General features: G+C 36.2%; 1 protein-coding gene across 1 annotated transcript; it reads right to left on the bottom strand.

The window, feature by feature from the left end:
- Positions 1,350 to 8,721, bottom strand: LOC107625076 (dipeptidyl peptidase family member 6). Its single transcript, XM_016327650.2, has 19 exons — positions 8,292 to 8,721; positions 7,812 to 7,999; positions 7,385 to 7,489; positions 7,196 to 7,267; positions 6,926 to 7,073; positions 6,402 to 6,484; positions 5,978 to 6,033; positions 5,061 to 5,197; positions 4,891 to 4,984; positions 4,710 to 4,775; positions 4,372 to 4,594; positions 4,161 to 4,262; positions 3,836 to 3,921; positions 3,626 to 3,748; positions 2,343 to 2,412; positions 2,164 to 2,255; positions 1,972 to 2,076; positions 1,756 to 1,889; positions 1,350 to 1,674 (listed from the first exon to the last, which is right to left on the bottom strand). Exons 1-18 carry the CDS (start codon positions 8,651 to 8,653, stop codon positions 1,773 to 1,775), a joined length of 2,229 nt encoding a protein of 742 aa, XP_016183136.1. The 5' UTR covers positions 8,654 to 8,721; the 3' UTR covers positions 1,350 to 1,674; positions 1,756 to 1,772.

Genomic DNA, 19,735 nt, shown 5'->3' with positions numbered 1-19,735 from the left:
AAGTACTAATTAAATATAATAAATATATATTAAAAGTGTCATAGTAATAATTATAAAATTTTCAGTTACAAATATTGAAATTCTACAACATATACATATTAATACTATTACTACTACATTATTTGATTTACTTATGCATGTTACATAAGATTCTACTACTCTTTATTTCTTAATCAATCATACCAATTAGCGAAAACTCTTTCAAGTAATTTTAAATTTGTCATATTTTTTTACTAAATACATTCAAATATATCATGATTATAAAATTGATTCATAATTTTATATTTACATTTTTGGTATTTTTCATGCTCATTCATTTTTCTAGACCCAAGTAAGTTCAAATTTGACAGATCTCTTTAATAGGTATATTCAAATATATCATGATTATAAAACTAATTTATATTTTTGGTGTTTCTCATTTTCATTCATTTTAATTTTTTTTTAATTATTTGCAACTCAAAAAACACCATGAAAAAATAAACTATGACAACTAAAATAAAGGTAAAAATAGAAACAACAAATGAAGATATAATTTGTACAACTCTAAGTCTCTAATATAAAAGACTTATGTCTTTTTTAGAAAAATGAATTCAATTTTTTAAAATAATAAACTATATTTCAACTACCAGTATGCAAGTCTTTGTGAAGGAACAAATAAATCTATTCTTCCTGTTTTTCTTCTAGATCTTTCTTTTTTCTTTTGTCTATGTAATTATTTTGTGTTCAATTTCAATTTCATAAATTTTCGTATTTTATACTTTTTACAAAATTCTGCAACTTTTGTTTCATCTTCCTATTTTTCCTCTTATTTTTTTTCTATGTAGCAACTTCATAAATTTGTGTGTTTAGCTTCACAAATTTATACATTTTTTTATTTTTTAACAAAACTTTTCATTTTTCTGTTTTATTTATTTTTGTTTTTCCTCTTATCAATAAACACAGAATTTTGAAGAAAAACAACGTAAAAAATAACTCAGAAAATTTACATTTTCCCTCTTGTTTCTTTCTCTAGAAAAATAAAAAAATAAAAAATTAATAAAATGCAAAATAGAGAAAAAGAACAAGAAAGAAGCAAAAAGGAAAAAAAAAACGTAACAGAACAGCAGTAGAAGAAATGTGTAATTTATTTAAACCTATATTATTTTCATAATGAAAAAATTAGGGCTCCCAAACTATATAATTTATAAACAGGAAAAATGATTAATCAGTTTGAATTTTACAAGGTGATTTTTCTCTCCGGCATAAAATTCCAAATTCCAAAATATAATCAATTTGAATTTACACGTTGATTTTTCTCTCTGGCGTAAAATTCCACATTTGTGATATTCGATTTCGAATTTCTTTTTGAGAGTTGCACTAATTATCATTCTTATATGCAAAATAGTTGACAATAGCCATTATCCACGTTATCTATTCATCATTATTCAATTTATCTACAACATGGGTCCAAAACATATATTAGTGACTCCGGCACAAGATTTAGGTGAAACTTACAAAACAAATTAAACATTGAATTACACTCCCAATCAAGATTTAAGAAAATGCAAGCAGAAACTCGGCACATTCTTTGTCCATGACCATATATGGAGGAATATATGGAGGGCAACAACTGCTATGACAGAAGCTGCAGTGACACCAGAAGCTCAACAATGCAGAAATGTCTAGCAAAGATTTCTGAAGCAATACAAGGTTTCATGAGCAGAGATTCCTCAGTTCTTGTTTTCATATAGATATGACGAAAGTGATCACCCGTACCTCTGAAAAAGCTGCGCTCAGTTATCAAAGTTGTCGATTTTGATTGGAGTAATATCGTCAGCAACATTGAAGTTCCCAATCAATCGTGCAAAGAAGACCATTTGTTGTTCAAGTGTAAACTTGATGTTCTCAGCCTGCATACAATCCATTGCAGCATACAGTCACAGTTTTCTACATCAATTTCATTTCTATCAAGAAAAATAATTCTCAACATACCTTCCGGAAGCCATGTTGCTCTCCTTCATATTCAACAAGAGCAACAGGCACCCCTTTTTCCTTCAGTGCCTGGTAAATTTTCCGAGCTTGATCAGGAGGCACAACCTGCAAATGTGGCATCAGACTAGATCTCGAGATTATTTAAGTTACACATGGTAATATAATAATAAAAATAATTGCATTGTTACTAACCTTGTCCTCTAATCCTTGAAATAAAATTATGGGACAAGAAAATTGGTCAACATGGTTGATTGGGGATCTTTCAATCAACTCCTTTTCACCTCCTAAAATTAGTGAAGATATACAGATTAAAAACCAGAGGAAACAAATAAAACAAAGAAGTAACTGTTGAATAGTCATCAGTGACTTACCAACAAGCTTATCAATGTAATGGGATTCGAATTTATGAGTTTCTGCACTCAACAAGCTCAAATCGCCTACCTGTTAGAGAAACCAATTGCAAAAATAATTCTCTTCATCAATTGTTAGGTCAATATTTTAACTTACATTCTTAGTAGATCATACGATGTGTTAATCTTGATATTGGCCAAAATATTGAATTTAGAAAAAGTGACGTTTGTTTAAAATCTGTAAGATACTAAGATTAGATAAACTTGTCCCCAGAAGAAAACAAAACTATGAAGCATGGACACTAACTATGGCGGTGTGTCCGCAAGAGCAACCAAATGGAACATGGACACTTGTCAGAACCCCAATCAACAAACGTTCCACAAGGGTCAAGATTTTCTTTCAAGGTCGGATATGCACCAGACACAGCTATACACACAACTGAAATGCAATATATGCACACCTAAAAGCATGCGTGCACATTGTTTTTATTTTATTTTATTTTTTGTAGTTTCATCTCTAATGTTTGAAACCTCCATTTTTTTCTCCCAAAAGCTTTCAAATAGACTCAATGTTGTCCCTCTATTAAATCCGGAAAAAAAATACTTTGCACCCTTAGTAACGTGCAGTGAGAATGTAATTAGTTAGCAGTTATTGTTAACCTACCTATTGTCACTATGTTGGCCCATTATTAACCTACTTATTCATCAAGTAAACCCTAATATTTTTTTGGTGTCTAAGCAAATCCTAAGATCTTCTAACAGAAACGTTATTAGATTTTTCTTACCTCTATAATCACAGCATTAACATATTCATACATATTAAGAGAGGAAACTGAACACACATTAACGGTGTCATGTACTTCACTTATATTTATGGTGGGACAACATTGAGTTCATCTGACCAGAGTGCTAGAGACTAAAATAGTACTTGAACCATTTTTCCCCTTCTTTTTTCTGTTTCTTCGATGGCTCAACAAGAAGTAAAACCTCCAATTGAGGATAAACAAAAAGAAAGAGAAAAGGAAGGAAAAAGTTCAAAATATGATAAAAGGGTGGAAAAGGGTTGGGATGCCTTTTTCTTATAATATAAGGCTTTTGTTTTATTTTCATAAGCTGGAATTAGTTGCTTCTAAAGGAGGGGGAGGGGCACAAGAAAAGAAAAGAAAATCTCTTAAAAACTGTATCATTAAAATGTTTTTTAAGCTAAAAGAACAAGTAACTAATCCCTAAAGATTATCATAATCAATGGATATAAATTTAACCATGCATGACAAAAGTTAGATTGAAGTTTCAAAAGCACTCACACCATACAAAGAAGCCCCAGCTTTAAAAGTGTCTCTAAAAGCAAGTGCAGCTAAAGTGGTATAACCACCAGCTGAGCCTCCAGTTATACAAAGACGCTCCCCATCAACCTTTCCATTTGCCACCTAGATAAGAGATTATACAATCACTCTTTTAATAGATTCATCAACCACAAAGGTAAGGAAAAAGTATTATAAATACATAATAATTACCAAATATTTAGCACAACTACAACAGTCATTGACATCAACTATTCCCCACTGTCCCAAAAGCCGTTCTCTGTACTCCCTTCCATAACCTCTTCAAGAAATATTAGTCAGTTTACTTTCCTCCTTTCAACAACTGAAACGGACTATAACAGGCTATAATGAACACGAACTCGAATAGAAAATTATTTGCAATGAATATTTCATCGGATGGCCAGAAAATAAACTGGCCACCTGAACATCTATCGGGCTCAACTACAAAAAAAGAGAGAGATGAAAAAAGTATAATGTAATACAGGGAAATTAAGTGTAGCCAAAGTGAGAAGCATACCAGTGCTACCACCATAATTAACATCAGCAAATGCCCAACCTCTACTAGTCCAGTACTGAATGCTCAAATTTAAAAGTCCACGTGTTTCAGCAGTAGGTCCCCCTGAAATATTCAAATATAACATGCAAATATTTAACAAAGATTACCGTGGCTAAATGAATTAGAATACAGAAGAGAATGTAATGAATTTTTATACAAGACCAAGATTTACCGTGGCTCTTCAACAATAGAGGTGGCTTTTCTCCTTGATTAGCTTGATAAATAGGATTTGTTGGCGGATAAAAGTACGCATAAGCATTTTGACCAGGAACCTCAGTTGGGAATTCAATCAATTCTGGCTTACTGATATACGAACTATATTTTAAGCTATCAGGTGAGGAGGACCAAATAATATTGAAGTTGACTACTTTTGATTTATCATCATCTAAAGTCACCTGAAAAGCAAGGAACCAACCATCTCAGAGGGTGCATTGAAAAAAAGAATCTGATTTTTCTTTTCCTGTTTTATCTTTAAAAGAAAATGGGCTCGGCGATAAGAATGGGAAACACCTTGGCGATCGATGATGGATGAACTGCAGAAGCTCCCTCCAAATACAGGCATTCTTTACCAGAAGTCTACAATGGCAACTTGCACAACTTAGATTTTAGAGTTAACTATGAAGCAATTTATCTGGATCCACCAAAAAACAAAAGGGAAAAGAGAAAAAGTGAAACTAATTTCAAAAATTACAATGTTATCCAAATCAGTGAAAGGAATATCAAGCGGAGTAAGTGTTGAGCTCTGCACATCATGAATAATTCCAAGATATGACTTCCCCTGCTGCCTGAAAATACAATCAAAACAGAATGAGTGGATAAAGGTAAAAATGGAAATGAGTGAATCAACAGAGTTAAACTAACCTGTAACTGCAAACAATTGAGTTTCTCTGTTTACCACTTTGAACAAATACATATGAGTTCATACCAAAAATCCACAATGGCCTTGCAAACTCAGCATCCAAAAAATTAACAGGCTCAACCTTATTCTCAGATTCAATCTGTAACCAACTCATTAGTTAGAAAAGAACTATAAAAAGTGAAGTAATCAATTCTTTCAATGACCTGTGCATGCCATCAATTTATCTTTGACAATCATTCTGTTGCACAAAAGCACGGCAGAAAGGAAAAAGCCCAAATATGATAATACAGAGCCACAGAGTAGTGTCAACATATATAATTTTTATAATCGAAAAAAAGGAGATATTAAACATAACAAAGGTGGAAAGATATTAGAAATTAAAACTGATTTCTGGAGACAAGTCATACGAAGATCAAATATAAGATTTTGCCAGCTCTTAATATTATTCATAGTAGCATATTGACACTACAAAATCTTAATTTGGTAAAATCAATACTGCACTCATCATTCAGAATATAAATAGAAAAGTACAAAAATCTTTGGAACTCTATTTGTTGAAACAAGCTCAAAGCAGAAAGGCACTAAGTTGGCTATGGAACTTCCATGTTAAAATTTAAAGCTGCTGAATGAACTGTTTACAAGTGATACAATATTAGACACACATTGAAAGAACAAGCACCAAACAAGAAAATTCAAATTGAGAAAACACTATGTCAGCTTTGAAACCTTCTTGTCAAAAACATTTGAAGCTGTTAATGTAATAAAATATAATTTTGTACCCACCGACATATATGTGCATATATCCTTCCACAATAATTTAAAATCAAGCAGAATATGGAGCAATATAGAAGCCAAAAGTTAATATAAGTTATCATACACTAGAAATGGGTAGCAGCAATAATAAGATAATGAAAATTACCCATCTATGGATATTCCAGAAACCATTTTTCCTATCTGTGATGAAAAAAAGCTCACCTGCATATTAACATATGCAAAGAATAACTAGTTTGAAGAGGCACCTAAAGGTTATAACTAATGTTCCTGTTAGATTCAGAAATAAACTTTGAATCAGCACCAAGTACAACAGAACCCGGCAAGAAACAATATCACTCAAAGCATGGGAGTTCCAGTATATTGTAAAAGTTCCACATCATTAAATATTAAATAACCTAGAGCAATAAGAATCATGCGTCAATGTCTAATGAAATCATAACTTGATGATATTAAGAAAATGCCTTCTTTAGCCAACAAAACTACATGCTTGATAACTATAGCCAAGTTTTTTTAGTTTATAAAATGTAAAGTTCTTTTTCAGGATTAAAGAAGATGCCAAATTTACATACCATCAGGGGACCACTTAGGCTCAGTTGGAGATTCCACAAGTGAAGGATCACCCCCAGCAACACAGACGCGCTTGTGGATCTCTCTGTATGGAACATTAAGATAATTAAACTCCAAGTTGAAAAATAACATATACAAATATCCCAAATCAGTAACTCCAACTATCATCAGTACTTGAAAGCCAGATCCAATACACAAAATAAGAGCATAAATGGATAGTTAAAAAGGAAAAATCTTCTAGAGGGACTAAAATTTTTTTGTAAGCCTGTATCTAAACAATGAATCAACGTAAGGAACAGTATACCAATACATTTGAAGTGTAATAGTTGGGATTTGAAAAGTGGATAGAAATTCATTCATCACCTTTATTTATAATACCATCAAGTACCAGCTGTTTGAACTTGTAACAAATATGGAAAAAACCAAAAAACACAACAAAAGAACGCTTCCTAATCACCTAAATGGGAGAACCACGTGGTAGGAAAGCTTCTTTAATTTACAGCTAAAAATGAAGTGTTCAGCTCACCCATTTTCTGAAATATAGCCAACCCAAAGTTCTGCTCTATCCCATGGCATGTTGGGGTGACTCCACTGGATCCATGCTATCCTTTCACTTTTAGAATCTAGACGTGGGAAAGCATAAAAGTCACTCCCGCCAACTAGAACTTGTGGTTCTGAATATTGCACAATCCAGTCAGATGTAATTGCAATGTTTGAAAATCTTTGAAAAGCAAAAATGGAAGTATGAAACAACCTCTCCCGAGATTGAACTCACAACTAAGAAGAGAATTATTACCCTGAACATCATTGCTGCCAAGTGCTATAGACACAATTGTCGTAGGAGGATTAAGACTACTCTCCCGTCGATCTACCATCATGATATACAATTATGATTGAGTAAATAAATGATTTAACAGGTAAAAACACTATGGGGTGGGTCTTTCTAACTTAAATGTTGAAAACAAACAGCTCTGGGACAGCTTACCTTCCCTTACAGCGATAAAACGGTTGAAGCGTGAATCCAATATTCCATCAGCATAACTTACTACAGGTCCACCATAGTCCGGAGTGATAGGTGCAGGAGGCACACCTGCTATGCCAAAAACCACAAAATACCAGCATTAAAGAAGAAAACTCTAATGCTGCATCAGTCACACGAATGTCTAACAGTAAAAACGAACGAAAATTCCATATTGATACCAATCCATCCATTCAATTCAAAGAAAATCCCAACTAAAGACTGATCTTGAAGATGAAACCAACAGGAATAAAACTGTAAAACCAGAAATCATGCCAAAAGGAGCACATAACACAACTCAAACAAAAATATCATTTCATGTCAAATTGTCAATAGTACAGCCTAATAGTAGAGACAATTGAGGATTAATCAATAGTCAATAGTCAATACTCACCCAAGGAATTGAGGGATTGCTTGTATAACCTCTGATCCTTGTAATTTGCGAAAAAGACTACATCCCCCGATACCGTGAAAGCACCACCTCCATACTCTTGGGCCAGTGTCCTCACTCCAAACTCCTTTGGAATAACATCTACAGGGTCACCTCCCGGAGTCTCCGGCTCAAGAACAAGAACACCCCGTCTGAAACACATTGAGTAGCTCAAAAGACTTTAAACAATAAACCAAAATAAATTTGCAAAATCCAAAATCTTTCTAACTTTGACCCTTCCATAATAATGCCACTTTTGGAAGGAACGAACACAAGTTATTGTTAAGGGTTCGCACTATTTGAACCTCTCATAAGACTAATCTCGCCGAACAACATGAAAGTGTTTTTTTCCTTTTCTCTCCTTTTAATCTTAACTACGATTTTCATTTCTAACAAGAAAAGAGGTAATAATCGAAGAGAGAGAGTTAAGACTTAAGACCCTACCCTCCTTCGGTGGGACGCGATTCGAGCCAAATGAGGCGACCATGTTCATCGACGGCGGTTCCCCCGAGCCTCTTGGAGGCGCCGGAGACGACATCGGCGGTGATTGGTGACTTCCAAGAACCGTAGGGAGCGGTTACTGTGTTGGAGTAAGAGGCGGCAGTTGAAGTCGCCATTCCCCTGCAACAGAAGGAGAGGCGGCGGTTGTGGTGTATTCGATTATGAAGAAAAGTGGTTTTGGCAGAGAGAGAAGGCAAAAGGAGGTAGTTGAGAGTGTGTGTGTGAGTGAAGAGGGACTTGGAAGATGAAGAAAAACGGGTGAGAGTGAGAGTGAGAGTGAGAACACCAGTGCCTAACGTGGCCATTGACCATGTAATGTTTTTGTTTTACTTTTTAACTTGCATTGAGTACCAGTTCCGAAGCTATGTTCCAGGGAGGAAACCTGCTACGTACATTTGTGTCCATTTCATTCGCTAGATTGCATTTTAAGTGATCTCTGAAATTAATAATTACTTAACTTTGTGAATAAATGATCATTTGTACTCATGACAGATGAAAATGTTGGCATTTGTATTCATGATAGTCTGAAACTAAAGTTATACTATGATAGATGTCTTCCGTGTGATAAAAGTGTCCTGACTTGGATCTGAGCTTGGTTAGTGGAAATTCGATCCTACGTGGCACTCCCTACCTTATCTTCAACCCCTCTCTCTCTTACTCACTCTCTCTCTCTTCAACCCCACTCTGGCTCCTTCTTTCTCAACACTCGCTCCCTCACCTTCCTCGTCGTCATCAATGGCACAAAATGATAACACCAATACACCAGTAACCAACAACACCAGTACATAAAGTGGCACCACTCTTCTCACTGCTAAATACTAACCTTCTGAAACTTCAACCCTCTTGCATTGTTTTTTCAAACTTCCATATGGGTTGCTGCATCAGCAAATCCCAGGCCCAAAACCAAAATCCATATCACCAAAATAATCAAACCCCCCAACAATACCTTACACCATCTCTCCCCAACTCAAACCTTAACCAACAAATACCACAGCGGCAACCACCACCAGTGTTAGAGGAAGAATCTGTGAAAGAGGTCCTATCAGAAACATCTATTGCCAAACGAAATCAAGTTCCAATTTTGAAGCCAGAATCGGACACCCTTCTACCTCCTCTTCAAAACCCTGATGACAAAATCGAATCAAAGAACCCACATCCCATTTCCAATCCCATTATCATCAACAAAAAAGAAGGTGAAGTCTCAGAGGTAGTGTCTCAGCTCTCAGAAGAACCATGCAGCATTAGCGGAAGCTTCTCCACTGCTACCACAGTTATGGAGAAGAGAGAAGAAGAAGTAACCAGCAAAAAAAGCATCAGGGAGGGAACAACAACAATGATGAAGAATCATAAGTGGAACAGCAATAGATCCCCGTCGAGGAAGCGCCCTCACGGCGAAGTTCTGGAATTGGTTCGACTCGGAGAGCTGGTACCCACTTGGACGCATCATCGGCGGAATCCTCTATGTTTTTAATTTTTTCTATTTACAAGACTCAAAATTTTAAAGTAATTTAAGAAGAAATCAATGCAGTTATTTTGGTAATTGTTATCCTATTTAAATTTATCTTTGATTACCTTTGTTATCTTGTTCTTTAAAATATCGCATGTTTAGAATCAAACTTGTTATTTCACATTCAAATGGTAGTAATTTATTTCTTTTACATAATCTGAATACGTTGTAAATTATTAAGAAATATTGTTCTGACTTATTCACTTTTGAATAAATATACGGGTCAAAATTTTGAGTTTGTGGCTCTTTGGTGCACGAATCCCCACACTTCGTACAACTGTACCAGCAAGTGCACTGGGTCGTCCAAGTAATACCTAAGCGAGTCAGGGTCGATCTTACGAGGATTGTGGTTTGAAGCAAGCTATGATTATCTTGTAGATCTTAGTCAGGAATATAGAAAGGTAGGTGGTTTGATTAATTGCATAAAAGAAAATAAGGAGATCTAAACTAGGTTGACCTGTTTATAATGATAAGAAGATGGTTAAGGCTTGGAGATGCTTTGTCCTTCTGGATTAACTCTAGTCTTACTGTCCTCTTCAATTGTGAATGATTTTTTCTATGGCAGGCTGTATGTGATCAACGACGTACGGTCGCGGTCGCCAACCTCCTCCAGATCTGAATCCCAGGGTTAGTGTGGATATATTCTGATTGAGGGTAAAGCTCCTGCAGTCCATTCTCCTTAATGATCCTACTCAAAACGCCACAGACAAGGTCGGATCTTCCGGATCAGAGAATGCTGCGCCTTTGGGTTCTAGCCTCTACCACAGAGACCCTAATCTCCCCATACCTCGGCTGAACTGGTGTCTCGAGAAGTCCCCAACGAAGTCGTGGATTAGTCATCTAAGATATGTATAATCAAGCTGGTGGTTCAATGCTTTCCAGTTACGTATTCACACGAACCCAAGAAGAACACGGGTGGTTGTCAGGCACGTGGTCTTAGTATGAAGAACGAAGATGATTGTCACGGGTCATCCCATTCATCAAGTTGAAGAACGAAGATACATCTTAGAATTGAATCAAACACGAATTGAAGAGAAATAGTAATACTTTTATTAATCCATAAAACTCAGCAAGCCTCCTTCCCTCAACCTAGGAGGTTTAGAAACTCATACTGATAGAGAATATAATATGAAAAATGAAATATGGCAGATCTCCCTTTGAAGATCGTGTAAAAGTTCTTTAAATACTAGGCTAATGACTAAGGATTACATAAGAAAGGGTAAAACAATCTTTTAGTGCTAAAATCTACTTCTAGGGCCCACTTGATGAGTGTTTGGGCTGAGTTTTTGCTGAGATCCATGTGTTAGGAGGCCTCTAGGACATTGAACACTGGCTAGGGGATTCTCTTTGGGCGTTTGGATGCTGGTCTCCTCCTTTGGGCGCTGGACACTTGGACTGGGGCAGGAGGTTGGCGTTAGACGCCAGTTTTAGGCCTTCAACTCTGAAGCAAAGTATGAACTATTATACATTGCTGGAAAGCTCTGGAAGTCAGCTTTCCACAGTCGTTGAGAACGCTCCATTTAGACTTCTGTAGCTTTAGAAAAGCTCTTTTGAGTGCAAGGAGGTCAGATCCGGACATCATCTACAGTGCTTTCTCTGCCTCTGAATTAGACTTTTGCTCCAACTCCTCAATTTCAGCCAGAAAATATCTGAAATTGCACAAAAACACACAAACTCAAAGTAGAATCCAAAAATGTGAAAATTTCACTAAAACTTATGAAAACTTAATAAAACTCAGACAAAACATGCTAAAAACTATATGAAAATGATACCAAAAAGCGTATAAAATATCCGCTCATCACTCCTTGTTACACAAAAAATCATGATCTAACATTGAAAATGACTTTTTTCTATAAAAAAAAACTTGTAAAGATTAGAATAGATGAAAATGTTTAAATGAAAAGAGACTTTGATCTTATTGTCATTAATCTTATCAATTAGTTAGTTATGAATCACACAAAGAAAGAAGCATTTGTATTTGATATTTATTTGTCTATTAATAATCCATGAAATTACAAGTGGCTGCTGTACAAAAATACATCTTGATTCCTAGCAATGGCTATTACTGATAAGGAGAGAGATATTGCATGTATGATGAACCATGCTGGTGTTTGTAACCTACAACTAGCTCTTGAACAATTTCATCCAACAAACTTTGAAATATGCATCTATCTATTATCACACCAGCCTTAATTTCATATGAGTGAGCTTGCTTCTTATCAAACTTGACCCAAAAGAATATAAGCTTTGTAATGGTCCCGGAATTTGGTTGACAAGATTAATCATGTTGAAGTAGAAGCTCATTAACTGCGTATTATTCTTTTTTCCATCTGGCTTGATTTTTCAGCAACACAACTCAGGCAGATTTATACTCTATTAAGAACCAGCAATAGGTTAGAATCCACACAAGCGGAACTTACAGTATAATTTGAAATAAAACATCCAACGAGTAATAAAACAACCATACATTTCAATTAGAAATGGTATAAACCAAATAAACCAAACAAACATCCAATTTTCATATGAAAGAACATCCGCATACATAGTAAAATGAACATCCTCCTTAGTTCTTCAGTAATAACTAACAAATTGACCAAAATACCACCTGTGCACCATGTTTAAATGGCTTAACTCAAACCCAATTTCAATTCAAGCAAAATTAAACTAAATCAAATCGAAACTACATAACAAAAGAAACCTGCAGAACATGTATATGTAGAATCCAGCAAATTAAGTAACAGATCAATGGTATAAACCAAATAAACATCCAATTTTCATATGAAAGAACCGTATGCATACATAGTAAAATGAACATCCCCTTAGTTATTCAGTAACAACTAAAAAATTGACTAAAATACAACCCGTGCACCTATTTAAATGGCTTAACTCAAATCCAGTTTCAATTCAAGCAAAATTAAACTAAATCAAATCCAAACCACACAAGAAAAGAAACATGTAGTGCATCTGCATGCAGAATTCAGCAAATCAAGTAACAAAGCAATGGTATATACCAAATAAACATTCACTTCTCATATGAAAGAACCATCTGCATACATAGTCAAATGAATGTCTGTCTTAGTTCTTTAGTAACAACTAACAAATTGACAAAAATACTACCCATGCACCATGTTTAAATGGCTTAACTCAAACCCAATTTCAATTCAAGCAAAATTAAACTAAATCAAATCCAAACCACATAAAAAAAAAATCTGCATAGCATGTGCATGCAGAATTCAGCAAATCAAGTAACAGAGTAATGGTATAAACCAAATAAAGATCTACTTCTCATATGAAAGGACTATCTACATACATGGTAAAATGAACATCGTCCTTAGTTCTTCAGTAATAACTAACAAATTGACCAAAATACCACCCGTGCACCATGTTTAAACGGCTTAACTCAAATCCAACTTGAATTCAAGTAAAATTAAACTAAATCTATTCCAAACCACATAGCAAAAGAAATTTGTGGAGCATGTGCATGCAGAATCCAGTACATCGAGCAAAAGACAAATGGTATAACTAAATTAATCATCCACTTTTTGAATGAAAATAACCACTGCACTTAGTACTGAACCCTAGATTCACACCTAATTTCAATTGAAGCAACATTATGCTGAGTTATGACTATTTTTTATTTTCAAAAATCCCAAACTAAATTGTGAAACATCTAGTAACATAAAAAAAAAAAAGAGAGAAAAACCAAGCCAATCAAAAACAGTGTCATTGACTAAATCTGTAAAAACAAAATATTCAAGCATCTAAAATTATTTAAAAGAAAAAGCAACATCCAGTACTAACCACTTGTGGACCAATGGATGAATGAAGACAATCGGCAGTCGATGGAAGAGGAGAGGGCACTACGCCTCAGCGTGGAGACAAGGGGAGAGGTGTCGCGTCGGAGCAGCGGCAGAACAAGGCCTCTGTCTTTGCAAGGTAGCGACGTCACTTCATGTGCTTCAAAATGGGAAGAGCAGCGACACGCGGTGGTTGAGGATGAAATGCAATGACCCGTCATTGACAAGGGGGCAGTGGTGCAGTATCAGGGTGATGACGGAACAAAGATTCTCCCCACAGGGTTAGTGACGGCGGGCGAGGGCGGCGCTGGGGAGCTTCGTTGCCGGAGACAGTGGCTGCGGGCTAGGGCAGGGGTGATGGGATAGTTGTCGTGAAAAAAGCGTTTAGGTTAGAAGGGGATGAAATTAGGTACAAGAAAGGGTGAAGGGTGAAAGTAAAATTGGATGTTTAGTGGGCCTGAAATGCAGTCCGTTGTCCACATTGTTCACATCCTCCATTGTCTACCTAGCAGAATTGAGTATTTATTTATCAATCTTGCTACACATCCAAATTTTTTTACCAACCAAGTCCAATCAAGTTGGTCTAAGAAAAAAAAAATCAATTTCATTAGTGAGAGTGTAAATACACGCTTCAACTATCCCACTAATGTAAACATTCCTGTGTTCCTCCTCCTCCTCCTCCTCATTCTTTTTTTCCTTCTTATTCGCGTTCTTTCTCTTTCTTCTTTGCGTTCCTCCTCCTTCTTCTCCGCGTTCCTTTTTCTTCTTCGCTTGTTTTCTCCTCATCATCATTTTTTTATTGCTGTTCTTGTTGCTGCATTTTTTTCTTTTTCCCCTCCTCTTTATAGTGATTTTGCCGCATTATGTGTTTCTTCTTCTTCTTTGTCTGAGTTTTTCTTGTTTTTATTCTTGTTAAGAGAGTAAAACAAGAAGAATCATGAGAAGATAAAACAAGAAGGAGAAGATGAACAAGAAAAGAAGAAGAAGATGAAGAAGAAGAAGGAGGAGGAAGAGGAGGAGGAGGAGGAGGAAGAGGAGTTGTTTTGAGTTATCATTAAGTAATTTTGGTGCATTCTAGATTTAAATAAGGTACACTTTTAGCCCGTGCTTATTTTGAATTGAGTTTGTTTGTGCCTCATCATCATTAAGTAATTTTGGTGCATTTTGGATTTAAATAAGGTGCAATTGGTCTATGCTTGTTTTGAACCGAGTTTGTTTGTGTATCATCATCATTAAGTAATTTCATTACATTTTGAATTTAATTTCAGTGCATTGTGAATTTAAATAAGGTGCACTTTTGGTCTGAACTTGTTTTGAACTTGTTAGAAACAAGAGAGAAATCTAAAAGAAGTGTTGTCTATTATTCAATGTGTTAAGAATGCTACAATAGACAAGGGTATATATAGATTCTAAAAGAATCAAAGCAACAAAAGCATAATATCCTACAATAAATATACAAATATGGTAAATAATTGTAAATTGATCTAATTGATCCTAATTATACACTAATATCACTCCTCAAACTCAAGTAGGAGCTAATGATACCATCTTAAGTTTGGACACTAGAGTCCGAAAACGAGTAGGATGATGAGGCTTCGTGAAAATATCAGCAGTCTGATCCAGAGTCCCAACAGCTATGAGACGAACAACATCAATAAGGAGACGTTGTCAGACAAAGTGACAATCAATCTCAATATGTTTGGTGCATTCATGAAAAATATCATTATAGGCAATCTGAGTAGCACTGTGGTTGTCACAATAAACATTAGTTGGCGACGACTGAGGGGCACCCAAGTCTTCAAGAAGTCAATGAGAGCATGGTATTTAGCTTTGGCGCTTGATCAAGCAGTGAACGTTTGCTTTTTGGCTCGCCAAGAAATGAGAGAGTCACCGAGAAACAAACAATAACTAGTGATAGAATGACGATAATGGGATCACCATCCCAATCAGCATCTGAGTACGCTTGAAGGGTTAAAGATGAATTGCATCCTAGAATACAATATGACGAGATATACAAATACGTCGAGAGATAGGATCCCAACAACGATAACCCTTGTGTTTATTGCCATAACCAAGGAAACAAATATGCGAGCCCAAGGTTCATGTTTATTATGTTCATGAGGCTAAGGAAGGACAAAACAGACACAACCAAAAATACGAAGAGAGCTGTAATCTGAAGGAGTATGATCAAGATGCTCAAAGGGAGTAGTGTTAGCAAGGCCAGAAGAAAGAAGTCCATTGATAACATGGACAACAGTGAGAACAGCTTCACCCCAAGTATGCTCAGGATACAAAGAAGGAATAAGTATGGCACGAACAGAGTCAAGAATGTGACGGTATTTGCGTTCAACTCTTCCATTTTGTTGAGAGGTACTAGGGCAAGAAAACTTAGACAAAGTACTCTGTTCAATGAGAAATTTTAAAAGTTTGGAGTGACGATATTCCATAGCATTATCGCGTCAGAAAACTTTAATGACCTTAGAAAATTAAGTTTTAATCATAGTGGCAAAGTTAATATAAATCTGAGGCAGCTCATGACGATTAATCATCAAATAAACCCAATTAAAACGTGAATAATCATCAATAAATATGATAAAGTATCGAGTCCCTCCCATAGAAGCTGTCGGAGCAGGGCCCCAAACATCAGAGTGAATAAGAACAAAAGGAGAACAAGCAAGAGATGAATCATTGCGAAAAGATAAAATTGGTTGTTTTGCTGCTTAACAAAAAATGCAATCAAAAGACTTATTATTAACTTGACCTAAAATGCCCTTAGACATAAGAGGATGCAATTTTCCTAAGGAACTATGGGCAAGACGGCGATGCCAAAAGTGAAGTGTAGATGGAGGAGAAACAATACAGAGATTTGACGTAGAAGGAACATGAAGAATCTCGAGCTCAAATAATCATCCGGCTTTACGTCAAGTCCTGATGATTGGTCCCATCTGACAATCCTGCACACGACAACTAGCTATAGAAAACGTTGACATCAAAACCAAGATCAACAAGTTGACCAACAGAGATAACATTAAAGTTTAATTTGGGAATGAAATAAGTATCGAGAAGATTAAGGTTAGACTATGAAATGAAACCCTGTCGCATGTAGGAAGGAACCATCAGTAGTGTTGACAGAAGGTGCAGTTATAGTGGTAGACAAAGACGAGAAAAGATGACGCAAAGGAGATATGTGATTAAAGCAACTAGAATCAAAGTACCATTTATAATTACCTGGCGGAGTGGAAAGAGCAGTAGGAGTATTACCAGAAAATGAGAGAAGTTGCTTAATAAGAAATTCAATATTGGATAGCGAGACAAAAGACGGGTTGAAAAAAGTAGGGTTGGTAGATTCATTAGCAGCAGTAGTAGAAGCAGGCACATTTTTGGAGAAGTTAGGACGAGAATGATACTTGTTCTGATCTAGACGTTGTGGATGAGTAGGATAGTTTATAATCAAGTGTCTCAAGAGCTTACAATAATGGTAGAACAATTTTGGACAATTGAAACTAATGTGACCTTTTTGTTTGCATTTTTGACATTCAATAGAAGGATAGTCTGAGAATAAGTGTCCAGAATGATTACAGTTTCGACAAAATTTACCATTTTTATTTGTGTTTGCAAAGACAATCTCACCGTTAGAGCAAGTCAACGCTAAGTGTGTTTCTTCAGACTTAAGACAGGGAACCACATCTTCAAGACTAAACAAGGGATTTTGATGGAAAAGAAAATCTCTAACCGGCTCATAGTCATTAGTAAGAGCCATGAGGAATTGTATGAGACATGTTCAATTGCGATAATCTTCATATGCCTTATCATCATTTGTATCTTTAATAAAAGGCTCACAGGAGGTTAATTGATACCAAATAATTTTCATATGAGCAAGAAAAAAAAATTATTTGTCCACATTCTTGCTTAAGGCTATGAAGCTCCTTTAGCAGTTGGTATTGATGAGAGAGGTCAGAAATAGTGTAACCTTTTGCCAAATAATCCCATACCTCTTTAGCAGTTTCAAAACACCCAAATTGTAAATCAATATCCTGAGTAGAAGTGTTGCAACGTCAGTAGATGGATGACACATAGCGACGTCTAAGCGGAGAGAGAAGACACGTCAGCGTTGGCATGTACGCGGGTCAAACGAACGGGTCAGGCCGGGGAGAGCCGCAGGTTGAACACGATCAGTGGGAGGCACCATTCCTTGACACATGTGACGCTATGGAGCCGTTGATCCCGGGCGTGGATCCAATGGCGCTAGAAGCTTGGAGGTAGGAAAACAGAGAAGCGGACAACGACCTTTAGGCGGCGCGTCCGGCAGTTTCTGACGACAAATATAGACTTGTTGAACTCGTAACGACAAGACGAAGATGATGGTATGATTGGTGACGAAGCAAAGCGTCAGGAAAGGATCAAAAAACAAAGAGAAAGAACAATGTTGGAAGAAGAAAAACAAAGAGCTATGAACTAATTTCCATGGAGAAAAAAACCTATGCTCTTGATACCATATTAGAAACAAGAGAGTAATATAAAGAAAGTGTTGTCTATTATTCAGTGTGTCAAGAATGATATAATATACAAGGGTATATATAGATACTAAAAGAATCAAAGTAATAAAAGCGTACGTAATATCCTACAATAAATATACAGATATGCTAAATAATTATAATTGATACTAATTGATCTAATTGATCCTAATTATACTTTAACAGAACTGAGTTTGTTTTTGTGTTGTCATCATTAAGTAGTTCTGGTGCATTCTAGATTTAAATAAGGTGCACTTCTGGTTTGAATTGAGTTTGTTTGTATGTCATCATCATTAAGGAATTTCAGTGCATTCTAGATTTGAATTGTTATACTTATAAGAAGAAGACGATGATAATGACAATAACAATAACGATGATGACAATAATGATGATGGAGGAGGAGGAGGACGAAAAGGAAGGAGGAGATCGAAGAAATTCGAATGAGAAAAGAAAGAGGAGGAGGAGGAGGAGGAGGAGGAAGAGGAGGAGGAGAAAGATGAGATGGAGGTAGTGGTGTGGTGGTGGTGGTGGTGTTGACGATGATGATAACAAAAGAGAAAGATGAGAAAAGAAAAGGAGGTAGAAAAGAAGAAGAAAAAGTAGCAACATCAGTGGGAGGAGGAAGAATGCGAAGAAGAAGGAGGAGGAACGTGAGGAAGCGCATAATATGAAAAATGATTATAATAATTGGTTAGACTTGGTTAAGTATTTTGTTTAATTGTAGAGCTTTATATAGATTAAACATGTGTGTAGTCATGTAGAGACCAATTATTGAAAACTTGGATTTTTTTTAATTGATATTAATTAAATCTGTCCTTTTTTTAGACGGTGTTAGGCCCACAAAGGGCCCAAAGCACAACAAGCAGACAAACCACCCATGACCCACCCGACCCGGAGATCATTCCCAATCAGTTTCCCTTGTGCGCCGTTCCTCCTTAGCTGCCCAATGAAGCTTTCATTCCGGTTCCTCCATATCATACATTGATTGAAGTAATTGTGCCTTGTACTACTGCAATAAGTTGCCCATCTTTTTATCACGGTAGCATATTCCTGGAATAGATATTATTGTGGATCCATTTGCAGCAATTGTGGTATTCATTATAACCGCACTCTTGTGTATTGGAAAATTTGTATTGTCCCTACTTCGTGGCCAATTTGAGCTTCTGATTTGCTTCCGCTAAATCAACATTAGCTCCAGGATGTCATCGCGGCTCCCCGTCATCCAGCAGCAACAGCCAACGAGAGGTAGAGTCACTGTCTCTTTGACTGCGATGAGACTCCAACTGCCACGCTCCATCTTCCGGTTTGCACTCTTACCCTTTAGAGTAGTCGTCCACACATGCATCCGACACAACCCTGCCGAACTACCAACAACCCACATGAAACCCATAAATCCGAGACAAAGATCTAGCCTTTGTAACTTCGACGGCATGCAGCAACCTTTGTTGCCCCATTTGCGTCATCTCCAAACTTTGCCTGTGCTTTCTGCACTGTCACCTGGAGCGAGGGATTGTCCGCCACAACAACCTAAATAGAGCTCTAGAACTCCCAAATAGCTCCTGCCGTCAG

The sequence above is a fragment of the Arachis ipaensis genome, chromosome B01 (genome assembly GCF_000816755.2).
Source record: "Arachis ipaensis cultivar K30076 chromosome B01, Araip1.1, whole genome shotgun sequence".
NCBI classification, from domain to species: domain Eukaryota; kingdom Viridiplantae; phylum Streptophyta; class Magnoliopsida; order Fabales; family Fabaceae; genus Arachis; species Arachis ipaensis.
The sequence above is the reverse complement of the archived record's forward strand: the minus strand, read 5'-3'. Positions and strand labels throughout refer to the sequence as shown.